The following is a 25,848-nucleotide window of genomic DNA, read 5'->3' as shown; positions in this document are numbered from 1 at the left end:
GAGGAAACACAGAGATGATTCAGGGAACTGATGGGAACTTTGAAATAACTCTAATTCATAATCTTGAGCTATTTTAAAGAAGTCTACCTCTACAAAATAGAAGCCCTTATTAAAAAAAAGGAACAGGAAATGAGAAATTATTCTTCCATTTTAAAAAAGTCAAATAAAACCTGAAAATCACAGACTGAAGACAATATCCATAAGGACCAAAAAGGACACTTACTAAAAGCTGCTCCTTCTTTTCTTGAAAAGCTTTGGTTTTGAAATTCCTTATCCTTTTGATTTTTTCAATAGTATCTGAGGTGCTCTGGCTGTAGTCACTCACTGAAATGACACAGTTGGGGAAAAAAATGATGCCCCTCCCCCAACTCCCCACACAAAGAGTTATTTCTTACTCCCATGTCCCTCAAAAGAGGACAAAATGGCTTTCATAGAAATTTCTATTTGATTAAACCTGGCGGGAGAGACTCCTGGAGCCACTCCCCTGTCCAGGAACCAGAGGAAGGGTGGGAAGGAGAGGAAAAGAAGGGACTTCAGTTTTTAGTTCCAAAAGTGCACCCCACAAATGAATTTCCCCAAGCCCTGTAAAGGAATTCAAAGGTCTCACCTCTGACTTCGGAGAAGCCAGAGAAATAAAATGACTGGAACATAGTTGCAAGATCTGTGACTGGGCTGTCAAACCCTTAGCAATTCTCTGCTATCCCCGCCAAGTCCATGTGTTCCTGGTTAGTTGTTTTAAAATTGCCAGAAGGGAATAACTCACCCCAGCTGGACCTGCTGCCGCACAGCCCCCCATCACCCTCGGCAGCACTGCTCAGAAGGTGGTCGCTGAAATTCACCGCCTTGTTCAGGTAGAGGTTCTGGCCAATGAAAACATTCAAACACCAGGAATGATGAGGCTGCTGTGTCCCACTAGAAAGAAGGATCTCTCTGCTAACCTGCTCCTCCTCATTAAGGACAGTTCTACCTACCCAGACAGTCCAGCCTGAGACCTGGGTGTCCTTCCTGACTCCTCCTTACCCCCCAGGATGCTTTGTCCATTCTGCTGCTTACCCAGCGGCTCAGTCTGGCCCCTCCTCCTCTCCCTCACTGCAGCCCTGGCCCCCTCAGCTCACACTGGGACCGTCACAATAGCCTCTCCACAGGGGTCTGCCAGCCTCCCTGCATGTGGCTGTCCCAGTCACCTTTTATACCCTTTATAAGTGATTGTGTCAATTCTCTGCTTAAAGTCCTTCAGTGTCTTGGAATTAGGGTGTCATGATAAAGGTCCCAGGCTGCCAAGTGTGAATCCTGGGTCTGCCACTTACTAACTTAGTGCCCTTGGAAGAAGCAGGTTGCTTAACTTCTCTGAGCCTCAGTTTCCTCACCTGGAAAGTGGAAATACTATGAGCTACCTTAATGGCATGTTGTAAAAGCAAAATGCGGTGAAAGGGGCATCTATATAACGAGGCCAGACACAGAAGTCTGTGTGCACCCGGACTAATCCCCCTGCACCCTCATGTGGCTGCCTGCTCTTGTCCCAGGCAATAGCCTGCTACTTCCTGAACACTAGAACACACAGCCTAAGAAAAGATTTATTAAACCTAAGAATCAGGTGCAGTGGCTCATGCCTATAATCCCAGCACTTTGGGAGGCTGAGACAGGTGAATCACTTGAGGCCAGGAGTTCGAGACCAGCGTGGCCAACATGGTGAAACCCCATCTCTACTAAAAATACAAAACTTAGCTGGGTGTGGTGGCGTGAACCTGTAATCCCAGCTACACAGGCAGCTGAGGAACAAGAATTGCTTGAACCCAGCAGGTGGAGGTTGCAGTGAGCCAAGATTGTGCCACTGCACTCCAGCCTGGTTGACAGAGCAAGAATTTGTCTCAAAAAAAAAAGAAGAAAAAAAAATCACCTGGGAACAGTTATTCCAATTCTGGTGGCCCACCCCATTCCCACTAGCTGGCCAGGTTACTCACCCCAGCTGTTGTGTAGCTGCTAAGAGTTCACTGCTGGACCTCCTTCTCCAGCAAACTGCCCTCAGGAGGTAGATGCTGCCTTGCCCTAGAGGTTATGCTCCCTCTCCTCCGTGACTCAACTGGGGGCAACTTTGTGGTGTAATTCATCCTCCAGAGGTTCCCTTGGATCAGGCTAAAGCTCAGCTTTGCTTTTGTCTACCCGCTCATTCAGCCCCTTCCCCTGCCTTGACCTGCTTTTCTCACTTCCCTTCCCCTGAAGTTCCTCTCTGACCCAAGCTCTGCTCTAGCCACACAATTAAAAACAGCAGTTAGTGCTTTATTTGGTTTCAAAGCACATTCATGTGCATTAGCCCATTAGATACTCGCAGCCTCCCTGTGAGTTAGACAGGGCCCATGTTTCTATCCCAATTTCAGCAACACCATCAGCACCTTGCCAGGGCCTAATAAATGTTAATTTCCCTCCTTTTCCTTGGTTTCTTAATGGATTGATTAATTATTCTGACTTCTTGTCCAATGAAACTAAAGCTGCTAATGTCAATCAATTAATGTTCGAAACACACTTACAGGCTCTGTGGCAATGCCTCAGTCACCATATAAAAGGGAAGATCAAGGACACATGGCCACAAAGTTTGGTTTATTTTATAGAAGAAAGTATGTCAAAGTGCATATCAGCAAATATTTTTGTTAGTCTTTCCCCAAATCAATTGTATCACAGACATGTCATCAGACTTCAGTGAGTCTGAATAAGCCTGAGAACTACAGAACAACTCCTGTTCTCACTATATCTTTATGTGTCTGTCTGAGGTTTAACTTGTTTATCCAATTCTGTGAAATTGCTTGCCTCTAGTAGCATTTCATAATATTTGAAACTTTTCCTTTCTATGGATTACACAGAAGCATTTCTATAAATTGTAAGTCTCAATTTACTACATCAGTCAATTCTCAAATGAGTAACTTCTGGAGGCTTACTCACCTTGTTTGAGACTTGACTATAATTCAGTCTGATGCTAACTTCACAACCATCTTCGTGGACAGTAGCAGAGATAAGCTTTTAAAAGAATTGTAGAGAGAATTCATAACTGTGAATGTAGGACTCACTGCCTTAAGTAACAGCATAGAAATTCTGAGATGTTAAACTCTAAATGTAACCAAATATTTAAATAACACAGAAGAAAGTAAAAAGAAAAACAGAGCAACAAAAACTAGATGAGATAAGTAGAAAACAAAGAAGAAAATGGCGATCCAAATCCAACCATATCTAAATTCTACTAATTATAAATAAGCTAAATAATTAAAGAGAAGAGACTGCCACACTGAATAAAAAGCCAAGATCCAAATCTATACATACACTCTTCAAGAGATGAACTTGAATCAAACCACATGACTAGTTGTCATCACCTTGGAAAATGTATCCTGGTAGGGGGTGGGGACAGGGCTTGGCAATTAAGGGACAAGTATCACAGTTGAGCAGCTTTCTCTGTAAGTAGCAATAGGAATTTAGATTCAGCCAAGGGGCAAGAAATGTTTTCATGAAGGGTCAGATAGTAAATATTTTAGGTCTTGTGGACCATATGTTCTGTATCGTGAATACTTTACTGTCATAGCACAAAGCAGCCACATAAGTAAAGGAATGGGTGCAGCTGTGATCCAATAAAATTTTATTTATAAAACTGGGCAGTGTGCCAGATTTGTCCCAACCGCCATAGTTTGCAGATTTCTGGATTAGGCTGAAGAATTCATAAACTACCAAAATAGATTATCAAAGGAAATTGGGCAATACTTGAAAATGAGATCATCTCGATATTGGCCTATTTGGCAGCAGAAGAGTGCACAGTCTATTTCATAAAGTTCCTTCTAGTCTTGCGACAAACAGAGGAAAGGTCTTCTCATAGAGCTGTCTTTTTCTAATGGCAATGTAATATCAAAGAAAGGACATGGGACTCTGGCAGGGGTCTGACAGATCTGCTTCAAATCTTGAACCCCATGAGACCCAGCAGCGTAGTCCTGGGCAGGTCACCAAACCTCTCTGAGCTTCGATATTCCTGGGTGTCAAATAAGGCTTCTTCTGATTATCAACTGTGGTGTGAAAAACCACCCCAAACTTAGTGGCATTAAACCACCACCACTTTATTATGCTATGGATTCAGAGAGGGCACAGCAGACAAGCTTGTCTTTGCTCCACATGTCTGAGGCCTCAGCTAGAAGAGTCAAATGGCTAGAGGTGGTTGGCTGTTTGGGGGTTGGAATCATCTAGAGTCTGGTCACTCATGTGGCTCACGAGCAGAGATGACTCGAGGACTGGGTTCAGCTGGCGCACCTACATGTGGCCACTCCATGTTGCTTGGGCTTCTCAGAGCAGGGTGGCTGAGCTCCAAGAAGGAGTGTTGGAAGTGAGTGTGCCAAGCAAGAGAAAGCCACATGACCTTCTGTGGCCAAGCCCTGTGAGTCTCATGGCATCACTTCCACCATAGTCCGTTAGTTAAACAGTCACAGACCCGCCCAGATTCAAGGTGAGGGGACACAGATTCTACCATTTGAGGGGAAGACAGTCAAGAAATTTGTGGTTATTTTTTAAAAAAGTGATCACAAAGGTAATACTCCTGTCTTGCAGGTTTGCTGTGAAGATGAGAATGATGAATACAATGCTGATGCTGGGTGTGCTGTAAAATGGCAGCTGTTACGTTACTATGGCTATATATTAACAGTGCATGATTTAAGTGCACAATCTGGCTGGATTTAATTGTTCTAGGACCTTTCATTCTGACTCTTAGAATTTCCAATGTGGCGTCTGAGCACGAGATGTTCAGAATCTTGTTGTCTTAGGTCTTAGGTCAGACGTCCCAGAAGCAGACTCTGAGACAATCTTCGTGTGCAAATGATTTATTAGAGCAGAGTTCACAAGGCAGAAGAGTAAGAACGTGTAGAAAGCAGAACAGGAAAGGGAAAGGAGCCAGGCAAGATGCAGTTTTAGGAGAAGTCCATGGAGGGTTCCTTCAGCCTGATCCCATAGACACTTGTGGAGTAGAAATTTCATCTCACCCACCTTTCCCATCCTGGGTTCTGCAATCAAGGCCCGGAATTCAGGGTTGTTCTGAGCGTAACACCTGAGGTGAGCAGAGATGTGATCCAGCTGTCTTCTCCAGTACCCTAAGAGAGAAGAGAAACCCAGCCATCTGGATGATTCTCCTGAGGCTAAGAAAGAAAAATATTAGCATGGAACATATGGTCTCAGAGAGGTTGATTTCCTTTGTCAAACTTTGTGATGGACTCTCCTTAGTAAACCTCAACTATGTCCTGGAACAAGTTCCATTTTCCCCCATAACTGTTTGCTACATGTGATTAATCACAGACTATTATAGAATCTCAAAAGAGGCCGGGCGTGGTGGCTCACGCTTGTAATCCAACACTTTGGGAGGCTGAGGCAGGTGGATCACTTGAGGTCAAAAGTTCGAGACCAGCCTGGCCAACATGGTGAAACCCTGCCCCTACTAATAATACAAAAATTAGCTGAGCATGGTGGCATGCGCACCTGTAGCCCCAGCTACTCAGGAGGCTGAGTCAGGAGAATCACTTGAATCTGGGAGGCGGACATTGCAATGAGGTGAGATTGCACCACTGTACTCCAGCCTGGGCAACAGAGCAAGACTATATCTCAAAAAAAAAAAAAAAAAAAAATCTCAAAAGAACATATTTTGATTGCCACACATGGGGTCTTTTCTTTTTCTATGATTCTATTCCACCTATAATAACTTACCTAATATTTTATTTTATTTATTTTGAGATGAGATCTCACTCTGTTGCCCAGGCTAGAGTACGGTGGTGTGATCATGGCTTACCACAGCTTTGACCTCCCTGGGCTCAGATGATCCTCCCACCTCAGCTGCCCAAGTAGCTGGGAATTCAAGCATGCGCCACAACACCTGGCTACTATTTGTATTTTTTATAGAGATGGAGTTTCACCACATTGCCCAGGCTGGTCACAAACTCCTAGGCTCAAGTGATCTGCTTGCCTCAGCCTCCCAAAGTGCTAGGATTATAGGTGTGAGCCACAGCACCAAGCCCTTACACAATATTTTAAATGTACCATTTGGTGCTTGCCAAACGTGTACACCCCAATCAATATATAAAACATTTCCATCACTCTAAAAAGTTCTCTTAGGCCCCTTTCCAGTTTGCATAGGGTTTAAGACACATTTGAATTAGTTGCCACCATTTAAAACTTGACAGATTTCATGTCAGTATGATGCCTGGTTTCTCATATGCAGGCGGAAGATGCAGGGGTGTTGGGCTCACCTTCCCACACAGGCTGACCACCTGAGGCCAAGGAACAGCTGGCTGCTTTGGACAGGGCACAGGCTCTCCAGCCGGCCACAGCCCCTGCTGTGCCCTGTGGCCACTCGACTCTGCAAACCCACATCAGATCCCATCTACCAAATAAAGACACTAAGCTGAAAGCAATCAGAGGGATTTTCCAAGGTCATGCAGCACGGTTCAGTGGAAAGAGCACATAATTTGGAGTTCAGACAAGCCTGCGTTTAAATCCTAAATCTACCATTTATTAGCTTAGTGATGTTGAGCCAGACACTTAAATCTCCCTAAGCCTTAACTTTTCTTACCTAATAAAATGGAACTAATACCCCCTACCTTATGTGTTATTGTGACATTAAACAAGAGAACCTAAGTGTTCTTAGTTGTGTTCTCCTGAAAGCAGAACCTGAGATAAAGACTTAGGACAGGTGGTTTCTTTGCAAGGTGACCATGGGACATGCAAGTGATGGAGTATAAAGAGCAAGACAGGGAAGGGAAGGAAGAACGAATGTGTTAAAAACTGGTTAATACCTTGGGCAACTGGGGCCCAATCTTGCTGGGGATATGAGGGACCATGGAGAACATGTCTCACAGTTGTCCGCTGAAGGACAGAGAAGCTAGGGGATCTGCTCCCTGGTTCCTTTGCCCATGAGTGAGGGCAGCCCAAGTAATATTAACCCCCAGTGCCTCAGGGTTGCACCTGTGTGCGGATAGGCAGCCTTCTCCTGTTCTGAAGCTGGAGGCAGCAAAGTCAAGAGACATACAACTATTTAAATAAAACAGCAAGAGAGAGAATGGGGCACAACTGATGAGGCATGCTAGCAACGATGGGTGAAACCATCCATCACAGCTGCACTGAGAACAGGCAGGCTATCTGGCTTGGGGCATCTGGAGAGTCCACTATGAGTAACTGAGACAACACTAGAGATCATACTGAGCCTAGTGCACTGTTTGACACAAAGTAGCCATTTATCCCACAAATATTTACTGGGCACCTACCATTGGTCATGTACTATTCTAGGGCTAGGATACAGAAGTGAACAGAGTTCTTGCCCTCAAGGAGCTTACATTCTTAGTGGACACAGATAATATGAAAATAAATATGTATGTAGGAGTATGTTAAAAATGAGGTTCTGACTGAGAAGCTACAATACCATAGATCCATATTTCTTTTTTTTTTTTTCAGACGGAGTCTTGCTCTTGTTGCCCAGGCTGGAGTGCAGTAGCATGATCTCGGCTCACTACAACCTCCACCTCCCAGGTTCAAGCCATTCTCCTGCCTCAGCCTCCTGAGTAGCTGGGATTACAGGCACCCACCACCACACCTGGCTAATTTTTGTACTTTTAGTAGAGACGGGGTTTTGCTGTGTTGGCCAGGCTGGTCTCAAACTCCTGACCTCAGGTGATCTGCCTGCCTCAGCCTCCCAAAGTGTTCTGATTACAGGCACGAGCCACCATGCCTGGCCTAGGTGTATATTTCTAAAATCAAATCTCAACTCTCAAAAAAGCACTGAGCAAGGACCTTGTGAGGAAGTCCTTTGGAAAGGGTCATTGTAAGACTGTGAGTCCCCATGGGGAGGTGAGATCTGTGCCCTTCCAGCTCAGGCTGAACGAGGGGATTTGAAGGGACTAGCTTCTGCCACAGGAAACTGAAAACCTGTTTCTATTATCCACTGCTACCAAACAAAACACCCCAGAACTTAGTGGTTTAAAACATCAACCACTTTACTGCCCATACTTCTGTGGGTCAAGAATATGGTCAGTGCTCTGCAGGGATGGTTCATCTCTGCTCCACATGGTGTCAGTTGAGCCATCTCAAATAGGGCTATGGGATCCAAGATTATCTCATCCACAAGGCTAAGGCCTCAGTGAAGATGGCACAAACTACTTGGAGCTGTCTGGGATGGCTCAGCCTTCATCTGCACTCATTCAAATGTCTGGAGTCTTTCGGTTGGGTGCTGGCTCAGGTGCTCTGTTCTCCTTCATGTGGCATCTCTTCTAATTCAGTAATCTGTACTGAACTTCTTTACACAGTGCTGACTTCTTAGAGAGTTAAGTGGAAGCTTTCAGCTCTCATAAGGCCTAGGCCCAGAACTATCATGGTGTCTCTTCTACTGCTCTCTATGTCAAAACAAGTCACAAGGTCAGTCCAGATTCCAAAGGAAGAGAAATAGCCTCTTCCTCCAAAGGACAGGGGGAATGTGAGGAGTGATTCTGGTCTTCTCTGCAGACAATCTACCATAGGTCTGATATGACATTTATATCTGGAAGAGTTCAGTCAGACTGTGGGCTGGGTTTTGACTCCTACTAAGCATATCCAGATGGCAAAGGAAGAGTTGGGAATGACCAACTTCTCGCATGGCAGCCTAGGGATTTGAGTAGACTTACTCTCCAGTAAAACTGTTAGAGTAGTTAGCTAGGGAGACATGAGCAGGGCAGGAAAGGCTCCCCTGACCCCCAGAAATGTCAGGTGACCATCAGATGATGGTCAGGCAGTTGTTAAACTTTCTCTAAAATAACAATTGGCTGCAGCTGGTGGCAGCGGACAGCGGTCTCCCAATATATAGAAAACACCTGAAGCTGGTGATCAGCAGCTTCCCGACGAGATCGCAGGAGTTGGGCGAGTGGGCTCAGGCATGTGCACTAAGAAGAAAAATGGCAGAGCTTAACTGGCACATGATCTTTCTCCAGGAACACTCAATGGATAAGGGAATGCCTCAAGTGAGCAAGCACACGACTTCAGTAAACATACGGCGCATGTGGTCCCTCCCAAGTACTGGCAGGCCACTGCGCATGGGGAGTGCCCACCAAGAAGAATCTGGGGAGAAGTAATGCAAACTCTGGAACCATGCCAATGTATAAGCCTCACGTCAAGGGCTGAACAGAGCACTTGAATCTCTCAAGTCACCCGCTTGGCCTTCTTCAAAGTGTACTTCCTTTCGTTCCTGCTCTAAAACTTTTCAATAAACTTTCACTCCTGCTCTAAAACTTGCCTCAGTCTCTCACTCTGCCTTATGCCTGTCGGCCAAATTCTTTCCTCCTTGGAAGCAAGAACTGAGGTTGCTGCAGACCTGTATGAATTCGTCACTGCTAACAAACTACTTTTAAAAACAGCAAAATCCATCACAAGTATTTTAAGTATCTAGAAATGGTTCTAAAGTCATACAGAAAATAAACATTTAATGAAAATATACCAAAACTCAGAATCATGAGGGTCTGTGGTGTTTGAACCATGGGCCATTCCCTTCTACTCCTTCTCAGCTGAGCATGATGGAAACTCCACTCCATTTGGTGCAGCTGAGTACACAGGGTTCCCTCTCCTCAGAGTTCCCAAAGTGGTGTAGTATCTTCCAAGGAAGGTCAGGGACTTCAGTATTTCTCATCCTGTCCCAGTTGCCCTTTGCACAGGCTAAGTTCTGGCCAAGTGTGATCAAGAGATGGGGGCTCCCTTTCTCTGCCCAGTTACCATTCATGGGATGGATGTTCTACCTTTGATCTGGGACACTGAGAATACTGGGGTCCAGACCACCTATTCCTGGCTCATTCAGCACAAGTCCAATGTTGGGAGAAGCATGTCATGAAGAACAAAAGCTACGGCTGCACCTGCTCTGCTGCTTACCCAGTCCCTAAAGCAATGGTGCCACACTGAAAAAAACATGCCATTGTCTCCATCCAGAGCATTGGCTCAGAGATTTTGCCCAGGGGAAGAGGCAGGTCAAAAAACAGAGTTCAGAATCTCTCCCCATAGAAACAGACTTCATTTGCAACAAAGTGTGGGAAAGTTCAAGCCTAAGGCTGCTTTCAAAACAATGGAGGGTGTGTTAAAAAGCAGTTAAAAGAAGACTAGAAGATTCATTAGAGATATGAGCTAAATAGAGGATCAGGGAAACAAACAGCTAAGAAGAGCCCTCCTGAGGTCAGAAAAATATTCAAACACTGACCTAAAAAACTATCCCTGTAAAGCCAGGTTGTCCAACCCACGGGCCACATGCGGCCCAGGATGACTCTGAATGGAGCCCAACACAGATTCATAAACTTTCTTTCTTTCTTTTTTTTTTTTGAGATGGATTCTCACTCTGTTGCCCAGGCAGGAGTGCAGTGGCACGATCTCGGCTCACTGCAACCTCTGCCTCCCGGGTTCAAATGATTCTTTTGCCTCAGACTCCCAAGTAGCTGGGATTATAGTTGCCTGCCACCATGCCTAGCTAATTTTTGTATTTTTAGTAGAGATGGGGTTTTGCCATGTTGGCGAGGCGGGTCTCGAACTCCCGACCTCAGGTGATCCGCCCACCTCGACCTCCCAAAGTGCTGGGATTACAGGCGTGAGCCACCGCGCCAGGCCACAGATTCGTAAACTTTCTTAGAACATTATGAGATTTTTTTTTTTTTTAAGTTCATCAGCTTTCATTAGCCTTAGTGTATTTTATGTGTGGCCCAAGACAATTCTTCTAGTGTGGCCCAGGGAAACCAAAAGATTGGACACCCCTGCTGTAAAGGATGCCAAATTTAATTAAATCAGTCCTTGAAGCAATTTATGCCCCAGGTCATAGTTGAAAACAATAGAGGAATCATCCAACAATAAGTAGAGCTTAATGGCTTGGTGTGGTCAGGAAAGAGACGAAGAGAGCCCTGCCAACGCACCGTCATCCTGTGGTGACAGGGTGCATGTCAAGGCTACACTCTCCATGGAGTCACATCAGAAGCTTCATACTGTGGGGGTGAAATACAGTTCACTAAAATGATCCAGTTAGTCATGAAATAAATAGACAAACAAACAACAACAAGAAGCCTGGAAGATAGGTCAGTACCCAGAGTTGATACAATGTATTATCTAACACATCCAGTTTCCAACAAAAAAATCATGAGACATGCAAAGAAACAGGAAACTCTGACCCAAACACAGGGGAAAAAACATGCAACAGAAATTGCCTGTGATAGCAACTAGATGTTGAAGATTTAAGACTTCAAAGCAGCCATTATAAATATGCTCAAGGAACTAAAGGAAATCATGCTTAAAAGGAGCAAAAGAAGAGCCGGGAGTAGTGGAATGTACATGTAGTCCCTGCAACTCAAGAGGCTGAGGTGAAAAGATCTCTTGAGCCCAAGATTTGGAGACTGCAGTCAGCTATAATTGCACCACTGCACTCCAGCCTGGGTGACAGAGCAAGACCCTGACTCTTAGTAAAAAAAAAAAAAAAAAAATAGAAGAAATTATGATGCATTTCGGGAGGCTCAGGTGGGAGGACTGCTTGAGGCCAGGAGTTTGAGACCAGCCTGAGCAACATAGTGAGACGCCATCTCTACAAAAATTTTTTTTAAATTAGCCAAGCATGATGGTGTGCACCTCTAGTCCCAGTTGTTTGGGAGGCTGAGGTTGGAGCATTGCTCAAGTCCAGGAGTTTGAGATTGCAGGGAGCTGTGATTTGTATCATTGCACTCCAGCCTGGGTAACAGAGCAAGACTCTGCCTATAAAAAATAAAAATAAAAAATAAGGAAGAATTCTTCTTAAAATAAGAGAATATAAATAAACATATCAAAAGAAAACCAAATAAGAATATGTAGCAGAAAAGTACAATAACTAAAATAGATAATTCACAAGAAGGGCTCAACAGTAAATGTGAAGTAGGATTAAAAAGAATTAGCAAACTGAAAAATAGGTCCACAGATATTATACAATGTAAAAAAAGAAAAAGGAATGAAGAAAAATCAGAGCCTAAGAGACCCAGGGGAAGCTATCGAGCATGCCAACATCTACATGAGAATCCCAGAGGGAGAGGAGACAGGGAAATGAGGCAGAAAAAAATATTTGAAGAGATGATTGCCAAACTGTTCCCAAATTTGATAAAAGACATGAATGTATACATCCAAGAAGCTCAACAAGCTAGAGGTGAAGCAAGATAGCAGAAAAAGCCTACATCATTCATCCCCCCTGCTGGAACACCAAATTTTAACAACTATCTGCACACAGAAAAGCACCATTACACGAACCAAAAATCAGGTAAGCAATCACAATACCTGGTCTTAACATCATATTGTGGAAAGAGGCATCAAGAAGGGCAGGAGAGACGGTCTTGAATCACTGATACCATCCTTCCCCATCCCCCAGCAGCAGCTACGCAGCATGGAAAGAAAATGTGTGCACTTTGGGGAGGGAGAGCACAGTGATGGGGAGGACTTTACATTGAACTCAGTACTGCCCTGTCACAGCTGAGAATAAAGCTCAGCCAGTGCCCACACATGGAGGGAGCATTGGGACCAACCCTAGCCAGAAGGAAATTGCTCATCTTAGTGGTCTGAACTTGAATTTCTCAGCAAGCCTCACCACTGCCGGCCAAGGTGCTCTGGGATCATAGGTAAACTTGAAAGGCAGTCTAGAACACAAAGACTGAAATTCCTAGGCAACTCCTAGCGCTAGGCTAGACTTAGAGGCAGTAAACTAGGGTGGCATGTGACCTAGGGAGACATCAGCTGGCATGGTTTAAGGAGGGCTTATACTATCCGTTCTCCAACTCCAGGCAGTGCAGCTCATGGCAACAAAAGCAACTCCTTTCTACTTAAGGAGAGGAGAGCAAGAGTAAAGAGGACGTTGTCTTGTATCTTGGATACCAGCTCAGCCACAGTAGGACAGAGCACAAGGCAGAGTCGTGAGGCCCCCCTTCTAGGCCCTTGCTCCCAACTGACATTTCTAGACACGCCCTGGGCCAGAAGGGAACTTACTGCCTTGAAGGGAAGGCCCCAGTCCTGGCAGGATTCATCATCTGCTGACTAAAGGGCCCGTGGGCCCAAATAACCACCAGCAACACCCAGGGAGTATGCTGTGGGCCTTGTGCTCTGATATGTGCTAACTTCAGGGGAGACCCAGCACATTCCAAGTTGTAGTGGCTATGGTGCAAGACTCATTCTGTTTGAGAAAAGCAGAGGGAAAAGTAAAGGGGACTTCATCTTGTACCTGAGGTACCAGCTTGAACACAGTGGGGTAGAGGAGCAAGCAGGCTCTTGGGGTCCCCAAGTCTAGGCCTAGAGCCTTGGACACGATTTCTGGATCTTCCCTGGGCCAGAGAGGAGCCCACTGCCCTGAAGGGTGAATCCCAGGCCTGGCAGCATTCGCCACAAGCTAACAGAAGAGCCCTTGGGCTTCAAGTGAACATTGGCGGTGGCCTGGCAGAATCCCCTGTGGACCTGTGGACCAGTAGTGGTGATGGCCACAGGGAGAGGCTCCTTTGCCTGTGGAAAGGGGAGGGAAAATCAGGAAAGATTTTCTATCATGATTTGAGTGCCAGCTTAGCCGCAATATAATAGAACATCAAGCAAATAATTATGTTTTTTCACTCCAACCCTTGGCTCCCAACAGCATCTCTAGACATGCTCAAGGCCTGGTAGAACTTACTACCTGGAAGGGAAGGACCTTGGGCAAGGCCCAGTGCTACACTGGCTTCAGGTATGACCTAACTCAGTCCCAACAGTGGTGGCCACAGGAGTGCTTGCATTGCCATACCCCTAGTTCCAGGTGGCTCAGCACATAAAGAGAGACTTTGTATGTCTGGAAAAAAGTAAGGGAAAAGAACAAGAATCTCTTCCTGGTAGTCCAGATAATTCTTCCGGATCTTATCTAAAACCACCAAAGCAGTACCTCTACAAGTCTGCAAAAATCACCGTGTTATGTGGCTTGGGGTCCACGTGCCTTCGAATACCTGGAAAGCCTTCCCAAAAACGATAGGCACAAACAAATCCAGACTGTGAAGACCTCAATAAATACCTAATTTTCAAGGCCCAGACACTGAAGAGCATCTATAAGCATCCTCACCATCCAGGAGAACATGACCTCACCAAATGAATTAAATAAGACACCATGGACCAATCCTGGAGAAACAGAGCTAAATGACATTTCAGACAGAGAATTCAAAATAGGTGTTTTGAGGAAACTTAAAGAAATTCAAGATAACACAAAATAAATTCAGAAAAATATCAGATAAATTTAAGATAGTTTGAAATAATTAAAAAGAATCAAGTAGAAATTCTAGAGTTGAAAAATAGAACTGACATGCTGAAATATGCATCAGAGTCTCTTAACAGCAGAACTGATTAAGCAAAAGAAAGAATTAAGTGAGCTTGAAGACAGGCTATTCAAAAATACAGTCAAAGGAGACAAAAAAGAAAACATAATAAAAAACAATAAAGCACACCTAAAAGATCTAGAAAATAGCCTCAAAAGGGCAAATCTAACAGTATTTGGCCTTAAAGAGGAAGTAGAGAAAGAAACAACAGTAGAAAGTTTCTTCGAAGGGATAGTATCAGGCCAGGAGCGGTGGCACACACCTGTAATCCCAGCACTTTGGGAGGCCAACGTGGGGGGGTGGATCATTTGAGGTCAGGAGTTAGAGACCAGCCTGGCCAGCATGGTGAAACCCCATCTCTACTATAAATATAAAAATTAGCCAGGCGTGGTGGCTCATACCTGCTAATCCCAGCTACTTGGGAGGCTGAGGCAGGAGAATCACTTGAACCCAGGAGGTGGAGGTTGCAGTGAGCTGAGATCACACCACTGCACTCCAGCCTGGGCGACACAGTGAGACTCCATCTTAAAAATCAAACAAACAAACAAACAAAAAAACAAACGGATAGTAACCGAGAACTTCCCAAACCTAGAGAAAACTATCAACATTCAAGTATAATAAGGTTATAGAACACCAAGCAGATTTAATCCAAAGAAGACCACCCCAAGACATTTCATAATTAAACTCTAAAAGGTCAAGGATAAAGAAAGTATCCTAAAAGCAGCAAGAGAAGAGAAACAAATAATATCCAATGGAGCTCCAATACGTTCATTCAGCAGCAGGCTTTTCAGCAGAAATCTTATAGGCCAGGAGAGAGTGGTATGACATATTTAAAATGCTGGGAAAAAAAAAAGTTTTACCCTAGAATAGTATGTCTGGCAAAAAATATCTTTTAAACATGAAGGAGAAACAAAGATCTTCCCAAACAAAAACTAAGGAATTTCATCAATACCAGACTGTCCTACAAGAAATGCTAAAGGGAATTATCCAATCTGAAAGAAAAGGATGTTAATGAGCAAGAAGAAATTATCCAAAAGTACAAAATTCATGGGTAATAGTAAGCGCACAGAGAAACAGAATAGCATAACACCGTCATCGTGGTGTGTGGACTTCTCTTGACTTAAATAGAAAGACTAAATTATGAACCAATCAAAAATAATAACTACAACAACTTTTTAAGACAGTACAATAAGACTAAAGAGAAAAAACAAAAAGTTAAAAAGTGGGAGGGATTACATCTAGAGTTTTTATTGGTTTTCATTTTGCAAGTTTGTTTATGCAATCAGTGTTACTATTATGCATTGCATGGCTCTACCAAAATATCTCACGTACCCCATAAATATATACACCTACTATGTACCCACAACATTTTTTTTTTTTGAGACGAAGTCTCGCTCTGTTGCCCAGCCTGGAGTGCAGTGGCCAGATCTCAGCTCACTGCAAGCTCCGTCTCCCGGGTTTACGCCATTCTCCTGCCTCAGCCTCCCGAGTAGCTGAGACTACAGGTGCCCGCTACCTCGCCCGGCTAGTTTTTTGTATTTTTTTAGTAGAGACGGGGTTTCACCGTGTTAGCCAGGATGGTCTCGATCTCCTGACCTCGTGATCTGCCCGTCTCGGCCTCCCAAAGTGCTGGGATTACAGGCTTGAACCATTGCGCTCGGCCACAAAAATTTTTTTAATAAAATGTTTAAAAAATTTTTTAAAAGAAGCTCAATAAGTTTCAAGTAGGATAAACTCAAAGAGATCCATAGCAAGACACATTATCAAACTGTTGAAAGAATATGACAAGAAGAGAATCTTGAAAGAAGTAAGAGAGAAGTGATTCCTAAGGTTCAAGGGATCCCCAATATATTAACAGCAGAACTCTCATCAGAAATAATGGAGGCCAGAAGACAGTAGATTCAAAGTGTTCAGAGAAAACAACTGTAAAGCAAGAATCTTACAGCTAGTAGAGTTTAACAAAAACAGAATTCATTGCTAGCAAACCCACCTTATAAGAATACTTACGAAGTTCTTTAGACTGAAAGCAAATGACCCTAGAGAGTAATATGAATACACACACACCCCCCGCCACACACACAGCCCACCACCACCAGTAAAGGTAATGATGTAATTATAAAAGACATTACAAATGCATATTTCTTTTCCCTTCTTCTCAACAGATTCAAAAAGAGATTATGTAAAACAATATGAATAGAATTATAATGTTTGGCCTATAGCATATAGAAATAAAATATATTGACCAATAACAACACAAAGAAGATGGGTGAGGGGTGAGGCCAGGCACAGTGGCTCACGTCTGTAATCCCAACACTTCGGGCGGCCAAGGTGGGTGGATCACAAGGTCAGGAGATCAAGACTATCCTGGCTAACATGGTGAAATGCCGTCTCTACCAAAAACACAAAAAATTATCTGGGTGTGGTGGCGAGCACCTGTAGTCCCAGCTACTTGGGAGGCTGAGGCAGGAGAATGGCGTGAACCCAAGAGGCAGAGCTTGCAGTGAGCTGAGATCACGCCACTGCACTCCAGCCTGGGCGACAGAGCCAGACTCCATCTCAAAAAAAAAAAAAAAGGAGGTGGGTAAGAGCAAAGCTTCATTGGGCTTAGGAAATGAATCCAAAGGAATAAATTAAGAGAACTATAAATGGGGGAAAAGAAGGCTAATGTAACAAAAGCCATAAATATATAATAGTTCTTTTTTCTTTAAGCGTCTTTAAAAGACATCATGTTGTAACTAATAACAGTGTTTTGAAAGTTTATAACATATATGTAAACATAAACATAATGTTATACTAGAAAACAATGCCACAAAAGTTGGGAGGAGGGAATTGATTATAGGGGTAGAATTTCTATATTTCACTGGAATTAAGTTAGTATAAACTTGAAGTATAGTCTGTTAAGATGTATGAGGAAAACCCTATAGTAGTCACTAAGGAAATAACTCAACGTATGTAGTGAAAAAGTCATTAAAGAAATCAAAATGTTACACTGGAAAACATGCAATGCAAAAGAAAGCTGTGAAGGAGCAACAGAGGAACAAAAAAGGCATTTAGAAACATTTGGAAAACAAAAAGAAAATGGTAAGTCCAACTTTATCAATAATAACACTAAATGTAGATGGATGAAACAATCCAATAAAAAAAAAAATAGGGATTGTCAGAATGGACAAAAAACCTGGATTCATGGTGCTGGACACAGTGGCTTATGCCTGTAATCCTAGCACTCTGGGAGGCTCAGGTGAGAGGCTTACTTGGCCCCAGGAGTTTGAGACTGGCCAACACCGGCAACACAGTGAGACCCCATCTCTACAAAAACATTTAAAAATTATCCAGGTGTGGTGGCTTGTGCCTGTGCTCCCAGCTACTCAGGAGATTGAGGGAGGAGGATCACTTGAGCCCAGGAGGTCAAGGCTACAGTGTGCCATGATTGTGCCACTGCACTTCAGCCTGGGCGACAAAGCGAGACCCTATCTCAAAAAAAAGAAAGAAAGAAAAGGAAGGTACACCAAACTTACGGGATGCAGTGAAAGCAAAGCTCAAACAGAAATTTATAGCAGCAAATGCTCACATTCTGAAGAAAGATCTCAAAATCATTGCCCTAATCTTTGGCCTTAAACCAGGAAAAGAAGAGTAAAGTCAACTTAAAGTAAGAAGAAAGAAGGAAATCATGATTAGAGTGGAATTTAATGAAACACAGAATATAAAAATAATAGAAAATCAATAAAACCAAAATTTGGTTCTTGCAAAAGATCAATGAAATTCACAAACCTTTAGTAAGATTGACCAAAAAAAGTGACATCTCAAGTTACTAGAATTAGAAATCAAATAGGAGATGTTATCACCAACTTTATTGAAATAAAAAAGATTATAAAAGAGTATCACAAACAACTGTATGCTAATAAATTAATCAGATGAAAAAGACAAATATCTAGAAAACCACAGACTACCAAAACTGACTCAGCGAGAAATAGAAAATCTGAACAGACCTATAAAAAGTAAAGAGTAATCAGAATTGCCCACTAGACAAACATCAGATCCAGATAGCTTTACAGGTAATTTACCAAAATTTAAATAAGAGTTAATATCAATTCTTCATAACCACTTCAAAAAGAAAGAAGTGTTTCTATAAGGCTACCATTATCCTGATACCAAAATCAGACAGACAGCAGAAGGAAAGAAGAAAACTGCAGACAAATATCTCATAAATACAGACATAAAAGTCTTCAACAAAATACTAGCAAAATGTCTTAGGCCATTTGCACTGCTATAAACAAAATACTTGAGACTGGGTAATTTATAAAGAACAGGAATTTATTTCTCACAGTTCTGGAGGCTAGAAGTCTAAAATAAAGGTCCCTGCAGGTTAGGTGTCTGGGGAGGGCCTGGTCTCTCTGCTTGCAAGATAGTGCTTCATTGCTGCATCCTCCAAAGGAGGGGAACGCTGTGTCCTCACATGGAGGAAGGGCCAAAGGACAAAAAGGGGCGTTAGCTCATTCCCTTCAGCCCTTTCATAAGGCACTGATCTATTCATGAGGGCTCCATCCTCATGATCAGTTTCCAAAAGGTCCCGCCACTTAATACCACCACAATGGAGATTAAATTTCAGAATGAAATTTGAAGCACCTAGCTGGGACCACAGGCATGCACTACCACGAATGACTGCTTAAAAAAAAAAAAAAATTGTAGAGACAGGGTCTCACTTTGTTGCCCAGACTGGTCTCAAACTCCTGGACTCAAGAGATCCTCCAGCCTTGGCCTCCCAAAGTGCTGGGACTGCAGGCATGAGTCACCACAACTGGCCCAAATTATAGACTTAAAAATAGTCAAAATGGTAAAGTTTATATTACATAAATTTTACCACAATAAAAAAAAAGGGATAATGGCAGATAGCAATAGCACTGCACACTAACAACACGCCTACCACGACAAAAGAAACCCACATGCGCCATGTGACTAAGGAGCCAGACAACAGGGCTATGAGCTAAAACATCAGAGTACTGACAGTTTAAGGAAGAGCTTACAGAAGAGCTTCTTTTTTCCCATACAAAGAAAATTCCTTGAAAAAGAGGAAAAGAAAGAAACTTACTTCTTACATATACAAATAAATTAAAACAACGAGAAAATGAAATGTTCTTTCAGAGAAAGAGTGAATTCCCTCCTGACCAGAAGAAAGGGCATCTCCCCCTTACCTCTTCCTGGGCTGATGGCTGTGAGGAGCGGTTTATGGTCACTCATTTTCTCCTGCCTCTGCTTTTGAGAGGCTATTTCCAGTTCCTTTTTTGCTAGCAGCTTGCCGGATGGGTAGAACAGGCCAACAGTCTGTGTGCCTATGTCCCTCTTAGTCCCAGAATCAGATCTGGGCAAAGGATTATTCAGGGACTGCCAGGCACATTGGGGCTATAAGTGAGGCAGAAAACATTTTTTAAATTAGAATATGATTTAATCAATCTTGCATTTACTTATAGAAAACATTTTTAATCAGAATAAAAAGTATCTCAAAAAAAACTGTACTTTGAACTAAAAGGGTTTTCCAGTCTTTGGCTCATCTTCCTTGCTCCTGTCTTTCCCAGCAACTTCCAGCCTGATCCATGATTAGCCATTTATTACCTAAAATTCAACAAATCCAGGGGTGTTCGCTGGCCTGCTTGATGCCTGGAAGATATCTATCCTTTTCAGCTCTATAACGCAATACAGCATAGACTTCACTACTCACCCACACTTGGCCACCAACATTTTCTCTAACATACTCTCCTGGGGACCTGAGAGGACTACCATGAAAGGTTGTGCACTGCACAACGCCACTGCATTCAAAGTAGTACCATTCACATGGTGAACATCATATATTTGAATATTAGGATAATTTTTCTAGTAGAAAAACCAGCATATTACAAGCAATTTCCAATAGATGGCAGTCAAGTGTCTTGAGAAAAGAACACCTTTGTTTCATTTGCACAAAGGAGTAAGGGCTAGTGGCAGTCTAGGATTTAAATCTTTCAAACTAGGTTAAGAAAACCATGAACGGCTGGGTGCGGTGGCTCATGCCTGTAATCTCAGCACTTTGGGAGGCCGAGGTGGGTGGATCACGAGGTCAGGAGTTCGAGATCAGCCCAACTAACATGGTGAAACCCCATCTCTACTAAAAATACAAAAATTAGTAGGGCATGGTGGCATGCGCCTGTAATCCTAGCTACTCAGGAGACTGAGGCAACAGAATCGCTTGAACCTGGGAGGCGGAGGTTGCAGTGAGCCAAAATTGCACCATTGCACTCCAGCCTGAGCAACAGAGCAAGACTCCGTCTCACAAAAGAAGGTCATGAACTCCCTAAAACTGCATACAAAGTGCTGAGTGCATCCTCTAATAATTATCAGTCTTTAACTTCTTATAATAAAGAGATAAGAGGAAACATGAAAAGTCTTTATCCAGCTTAGAGAAATTTATAAAATAATTATAAAAATCTAACACAAAGCCAATTGTTAGAGCTTAAGTACTTCTGAAAATAACCTGGTGAGATTTTCCTCAAACTATGCCCAGCTGTTATAAATTACAAAAGCAATCTTATATACCTACGTTTTCTAAAATATAAACAAGGGGAAGGAAAAGTTCTCAGAATGCTACATAAGAAATTCAAGAGAAGTGCATTCTATCTCATGTGTTTTAAAGCCACTAAAGTGGCATTATGTCCACAAATGCAATGGCATAGACCTCAGTTTACTACACATAAATATGCCAACTTAGATGTTTGATTTCTGAAGAAATCATTTGAGTGTTTAAAATCTAAATTGACTGCATTTATTTACACACCTAGTTGAAATTCCACGTGAAAGTTCTAAAAGTTTTGGGTCTCTTCCCCGGGTTGATTCACAGGGTAGAGCACACACATTCAGAGCTACAGCCTCTTCCCGGGTACCAGTTCTTACTACAGGGGAGGCCTCACCTCAGAAAAAGGGCGAGGTTCCTGAGCAGCTTGAGCCAGGCTTCTGTCCAAGCTAAGCTTCACCAAGGACTTCACACAAATACCACAGGAGCCACAGAATCGGGCAGACAGGTGATTGCTGGCCCCACATTTAGGGCAAACAGAGCAGCCAGCAGGAATGCCAAGCTAGAGGATAGAAAATATCTTGATGAATATTAGAGTTATAATTTCCCCATGTAAATTATTATCATACCATACAAATTAACATATGCCCACACTCTCTGACCCAGCCATTCTACCTTCCAGAATTTATCCTACAGATGGTCAAGTACAGAAAGCAGTGTACTTCAGGTCAACCCCTAAAGCATTGTGGTTTTAAAAGAAATCACTGAAAACAACAGGCATGTCCAGCAATAGGGATAGTCTAAATATATTACAGTACATACATACAAACAATGGATTATGAAGCCACTGAAAAGAATGAGGAGGTTACTAACAAGACATATTGCTAGGTGAAAATAATTGGATCAGTGTTCATAGCACCAGTTTACTTATACATGCCTTGAATAGCTGAAAGAACATCTCAAGAACTGGATATGAGCAATTGCTTCTGAGAGGAGAACTGTGGGACTTAGAAAGGAGATTAACCCTTCACTCTAAAACTTTCTTATTATTTGCATGTGATACTTAGATAAATGAATAAATACATAGTCTTGAGTGTTTTATTATAGAGGCAAGCAGACAGAATTCATTTTTTAAAATGCCAGCAGTCAATAAATTAGTGAAAAGGTTTAACCTCAAAGAAAAGGAAATCAAAACCGTCACCAGAGATGGCTCTCAATGTAAGATAATTAATTATCCCTATCTCCAGATTCTTAGGTTATAGGTACCAGTGGCAAAATCACAAGAAGTGATTTCTGCAAGGCCATGGGAGAAGTGCCTGGCTCTCTCCAGGTGCTCAGTATACAGAATCCATTTTAAAATACCCACCATGGCTCCACACCAGCCGCAGAAGGACGCCTCCCAGAGATTCCAACGACCACATCTGGAGCAGGAGATGGTCCCCCCTGTCTGAGTGGGCGGAGGACTGGCTTTATCCCCACTGCATATCGACTGGTGAATGAAACGGCATTTAAAGGCAGGATCAGTACTATATTCTCTAATCCCCCTCCCAATTCAAAAAAGATAAAAAGCCCCCAGACAATATGAGCCCTGGAAATACAATTTTTCTCTTTTTTTTTTTTTTTTTTGCCCAAAGGAGTACAGCTATGATAGGTTTCACCAGTTAATAAATTAGTACACAGAGCACACATTCCTTCATGGAGATCACAGAAAGTCAATGAAACTGATGCCTTGCACATCTTAATATTTCTCAATATCAGGGATTGTTGGGGTTCGCATGTTTCCTAGACAAAGGAATGAACACACAAGACGAGACAAACGAGGCGGCCGCCCCGAACGGCACGCTCTGATTTATTTTATACAGTCGTTTGTGGAATGTTGCCAAGTCACAAGACACATGTTGTTTTTCCGACCTTTCCCTGACTTTCTGGTTTTTCAAGATGTTTACACATAAACCAGTCCCCAGGGTCTGCTGTTTGCAGCTGACTCCTTTGTCCTCCCTGTTTGCAGGGAAGGAACGTCCTGCTTTGTTTGCAAGAGCAGGACTTATTGGGAACATCTCATTTGCGAGCACGTAGTCCTCTACATTTCCCCTTTCTTTATTTACAAGTTTGAATTTCTTTCAAAACCATCATCACATGTTGAGCTCGCTGGGATTCGTGTTTGTCTCTCGGCACCGCCTCCAGCAGACTGTGAATGACAAAGGCAAGACACAATCAATACATTACTAGAAACAGAAGCTGCAAAGTTTTTACAGGGCCTAGGGCTTAAAGACGCCAAGCTTTTGCAATACTAGTCATCAAATCTGCTCCGCCAGCAACGGTAACTGATTGCAAATGTTTCAGGAAATGTTTTGTGTTAATTTGTATTTCTAAGGGAAAGATTATTAGTGGCCAATTAAGTCTCTTTATCTCTAGTCCAATTATGTACATGCTGTTAAAAGGAACAGGAGTAATAATAAAATTGGGTAGTATTCCAACTACATTTTAAATAAAGCTCTAGTATTAACACTGTTAGCTGATCTCCGAACTGCTAGAAACCACTTGCTCCAGATTATCCACCTCCAGTCAAAATACATCTATGTCTCATTGCTGCTGCCAACAAATGGGATTGTTCAAGCATTGTTGCATAAATCTCTGCATTTTGTATACTCTGTAGAGCTAATCCAGCAACAGCGCGTGGAAGCAATTGCTACAAGTCCCACCACTGCTGCTTCGACAACCCTAAATCCATTATCCGCTATGTGGACAAGATCTTGCATTACTTTGTAAATTTGAGTAACCCTGTTAGATCTACTCCAGGCATGTGTTAAGTTCACGGGTAGCTGTATTCTTTTCTGGCTCTAGTGATATATAAATCGGAATGAGATCTTATCTCCACTATTATTCCACTAAGTAGATGATACAACTTAAGAATGTACCCATTGTTTGTACAGTTGATTCACTCTGTATTATTATCCCATTTAATAATTCCTACTGACAAGAAGTAAGTCTTTCTTACACATGCAATAACATATCTTAGAACTACCTTGATAAAGATATATGGTGCTGGCTAGCAATATTAGTAAGATTTGCTGATTATGTTTCCCGCGGGAAGTGAACATTTTCATGGTTTACCAGCAGCCAGTAACTTCCAAATATGACTTTGTATTTGTGAGGTATTAGCCAAATGTGGCATAGGGGTGAGAGACCACCATCATGCCCACTAATATCACTGCCATCCACAGAAATGCTGTGATTAATTTTATGCCAATGCAGGTTGATATGGCTGAATTTAGTTTGAAAATCTCCATGTAAGACTCCAATCTGTAACAAGGTATTTACGACTTCTTCCCTTTACTTCTAATAAATAATCGCGGGTCTACTCACTTCCTGGCATCTAGTCCACCCCAGTTGGGAAAACACCTCCAGACACATCAGGGATAGGCATAAAGATAATGTAATTTGGCAGAGTTTCATTAAGTAATGCAGCATGATTATACTAAAACTTTGAGCCACAATAACTATAGTAAAGGCAGATATATGTCTATGGTTATAGCTCACAGCCTGCTTCCCCAAGGAGAAGGATGCAGACAATGTGGGCTTACTCCCTAAGCATATGGGTAACCTTCAACCCTAAATGGATATGAAACTATTTCAATGCGCCATGTGTCTAGTTCAGGATCCTGGTTTTAAAAAAGGTGATGCTATCCAAGCAGTATCATTATAAATACTGGGACTTCTTTTGTCTCCCCAGGCCAGCCAATTCCCTTTGATATATGGGGTGGAAAGGGAATATAAGCACAGTATGTAAATTCTCCAGTCATTACCTGGCAATTCACTAAAGTGCCAGCATAGCCAGGAATAAAGTCAGTGGGTTTTAGCTGCCCGCTTGTTGAATAAACCCTTCACTTCCTGAGTAAGCTTTTTTCAGTCAATTCTATGTCGGAGGCTCCATGTCGAGTCCCAAGGTGGAATGTTCTCTGAGCACCTGGGATTCAGCTCCTGAAATTCCTTTGAGGAACTCTTCGACTGACTCCTCTTTTTACATATGGCACTGTTTCAACTGGCCGAGATGGAAACCACCTCGCCTCCGCACCTGTATGGACAACAGCATAGCCTCGCCCCACTGTAAAACTTTTCCTTTAGCCGGGCGCCGTGGCTCAAGCCTGTAATCCTGTATACTTCGGGAGGCCGGTAGACGCATGGATCACAAGGTCAGGAGATCGTGAGACCATCCTGGCTAACACGGAAACCCCCGCCTCTACTAAAAAATACAAAACTAGGCTACAGGTGGCGGGCTTCTGCGGTCCCAGCTAATTCGGAGGCTGAGGTGAGGAGAATGGCTGTGAACCCGGAGGGCCGGAGCTTGCAGTGAGCTGAGATCCGCCACTGCACTCCAGCCTGGGCTTACAGAGCCAGACTCAGTCTCAAAAAAAAAAAAAAAACTTTCTCCTTTTAAATACGTCTTTAAATTAGCTGATAATACACCCACAGATTACTGTTTTGCAGTTTTCTAAAGGTTGTTGAAAATGTTCTCACCACGCCGACTGCTGCAATTGGCACCCAATGGCTGAGAAAAATTCCAAAGTAAAAGGGCTTCTCAGAATTTTGATGTCTTTGGGAATCGTTCAGCTCTGTTTGTTTCAGAAAGCTGCAAATTTTAAAGTAGCATTGGCTCTTTCCACAATTGCTTGGCCTTGACTGTTAAAATGGAATACCGTGGAATGGGTGAATATGATATGTTGGAAAGAAAGGCAGCTAATTTTAATGCAGAGCCATAAGCAGGGGCATTTATCAGTTTTAATTCAGCAGGAACTCCCATAACCGCAAAGCAAGTGCGTAAAATGAGTGATAACAGAGTCAGCCTTTTCTGAGGGTAATGGTAGCCCATTGGAAATGCACAGGTATCAACTGTAAGGATGAACATATTTTAGACACTCAAAAGAAGAGACATATGCATGTCCAGATTTTACAAATGTGATTTTGTTGAGGCCTTGAGGATTAGTA

General features: G+C 42.8%; 1 protein-coding gene across 9 annotated transcripts in view; it reads right to left on the bottom strand.

Moving 5' to 3' along the window:
- DZANK1 (double zinc ribbon and ankyrin repeat domains 1) overlaps positions 1–25,848 on the bottom strand; it is a 98,681-nt gene that overhangs the window by 9,818 nt on the left and 63,015 nt on the right. For all 9 annotated transcript variants that reach the window (XM_031656531.1, XM_031656529.1, XM_031656530.1 and 6 more), the window contains 7 exons: positions 22,229–22,351; positions 21,260–21,424; positions 19,514–19,721; positions 5,005–5,108; positions 2,935–3,009; positions 764–860; positions 224–324 (listed from right to left, as the gene is read on the bottom strand). In XM_031656531.1, coding sequence (XP_031512391.1) covers positions 224–324; positions 764–860; positions 2,935–3,009; positions 5,005–5,108; positions 19,514–19,721; positions 21,260–21,424; positions 22,229–22,351 — 873 coding nt within the window. The remainder of the gene's footprint in view (positions 1–223; positions 325–763; positions 861–2,934; positions 3,010–5,004; positions 5,109–19,513; positions 19,722–21,259; positions 21,425–22,228; positions 22,352–25,848) is intronic.

This window comes from Papio anubis, chromosome 16 (genome assembly GCF_008728515.1).
Source record: "Papio anubis isolate 15944 chromosome 16, Panubis1.0, whole genome shotgun sequence".
NCBI classification, from domain to species: Eukaryota; Metazoa; Chordata; class Mammalia; order Primates; family Cercopithecidae; genus Papio; species Papio anubis.
This window is presented reverse-complemented; position numbering and strand designations above follow the sequence as displayed.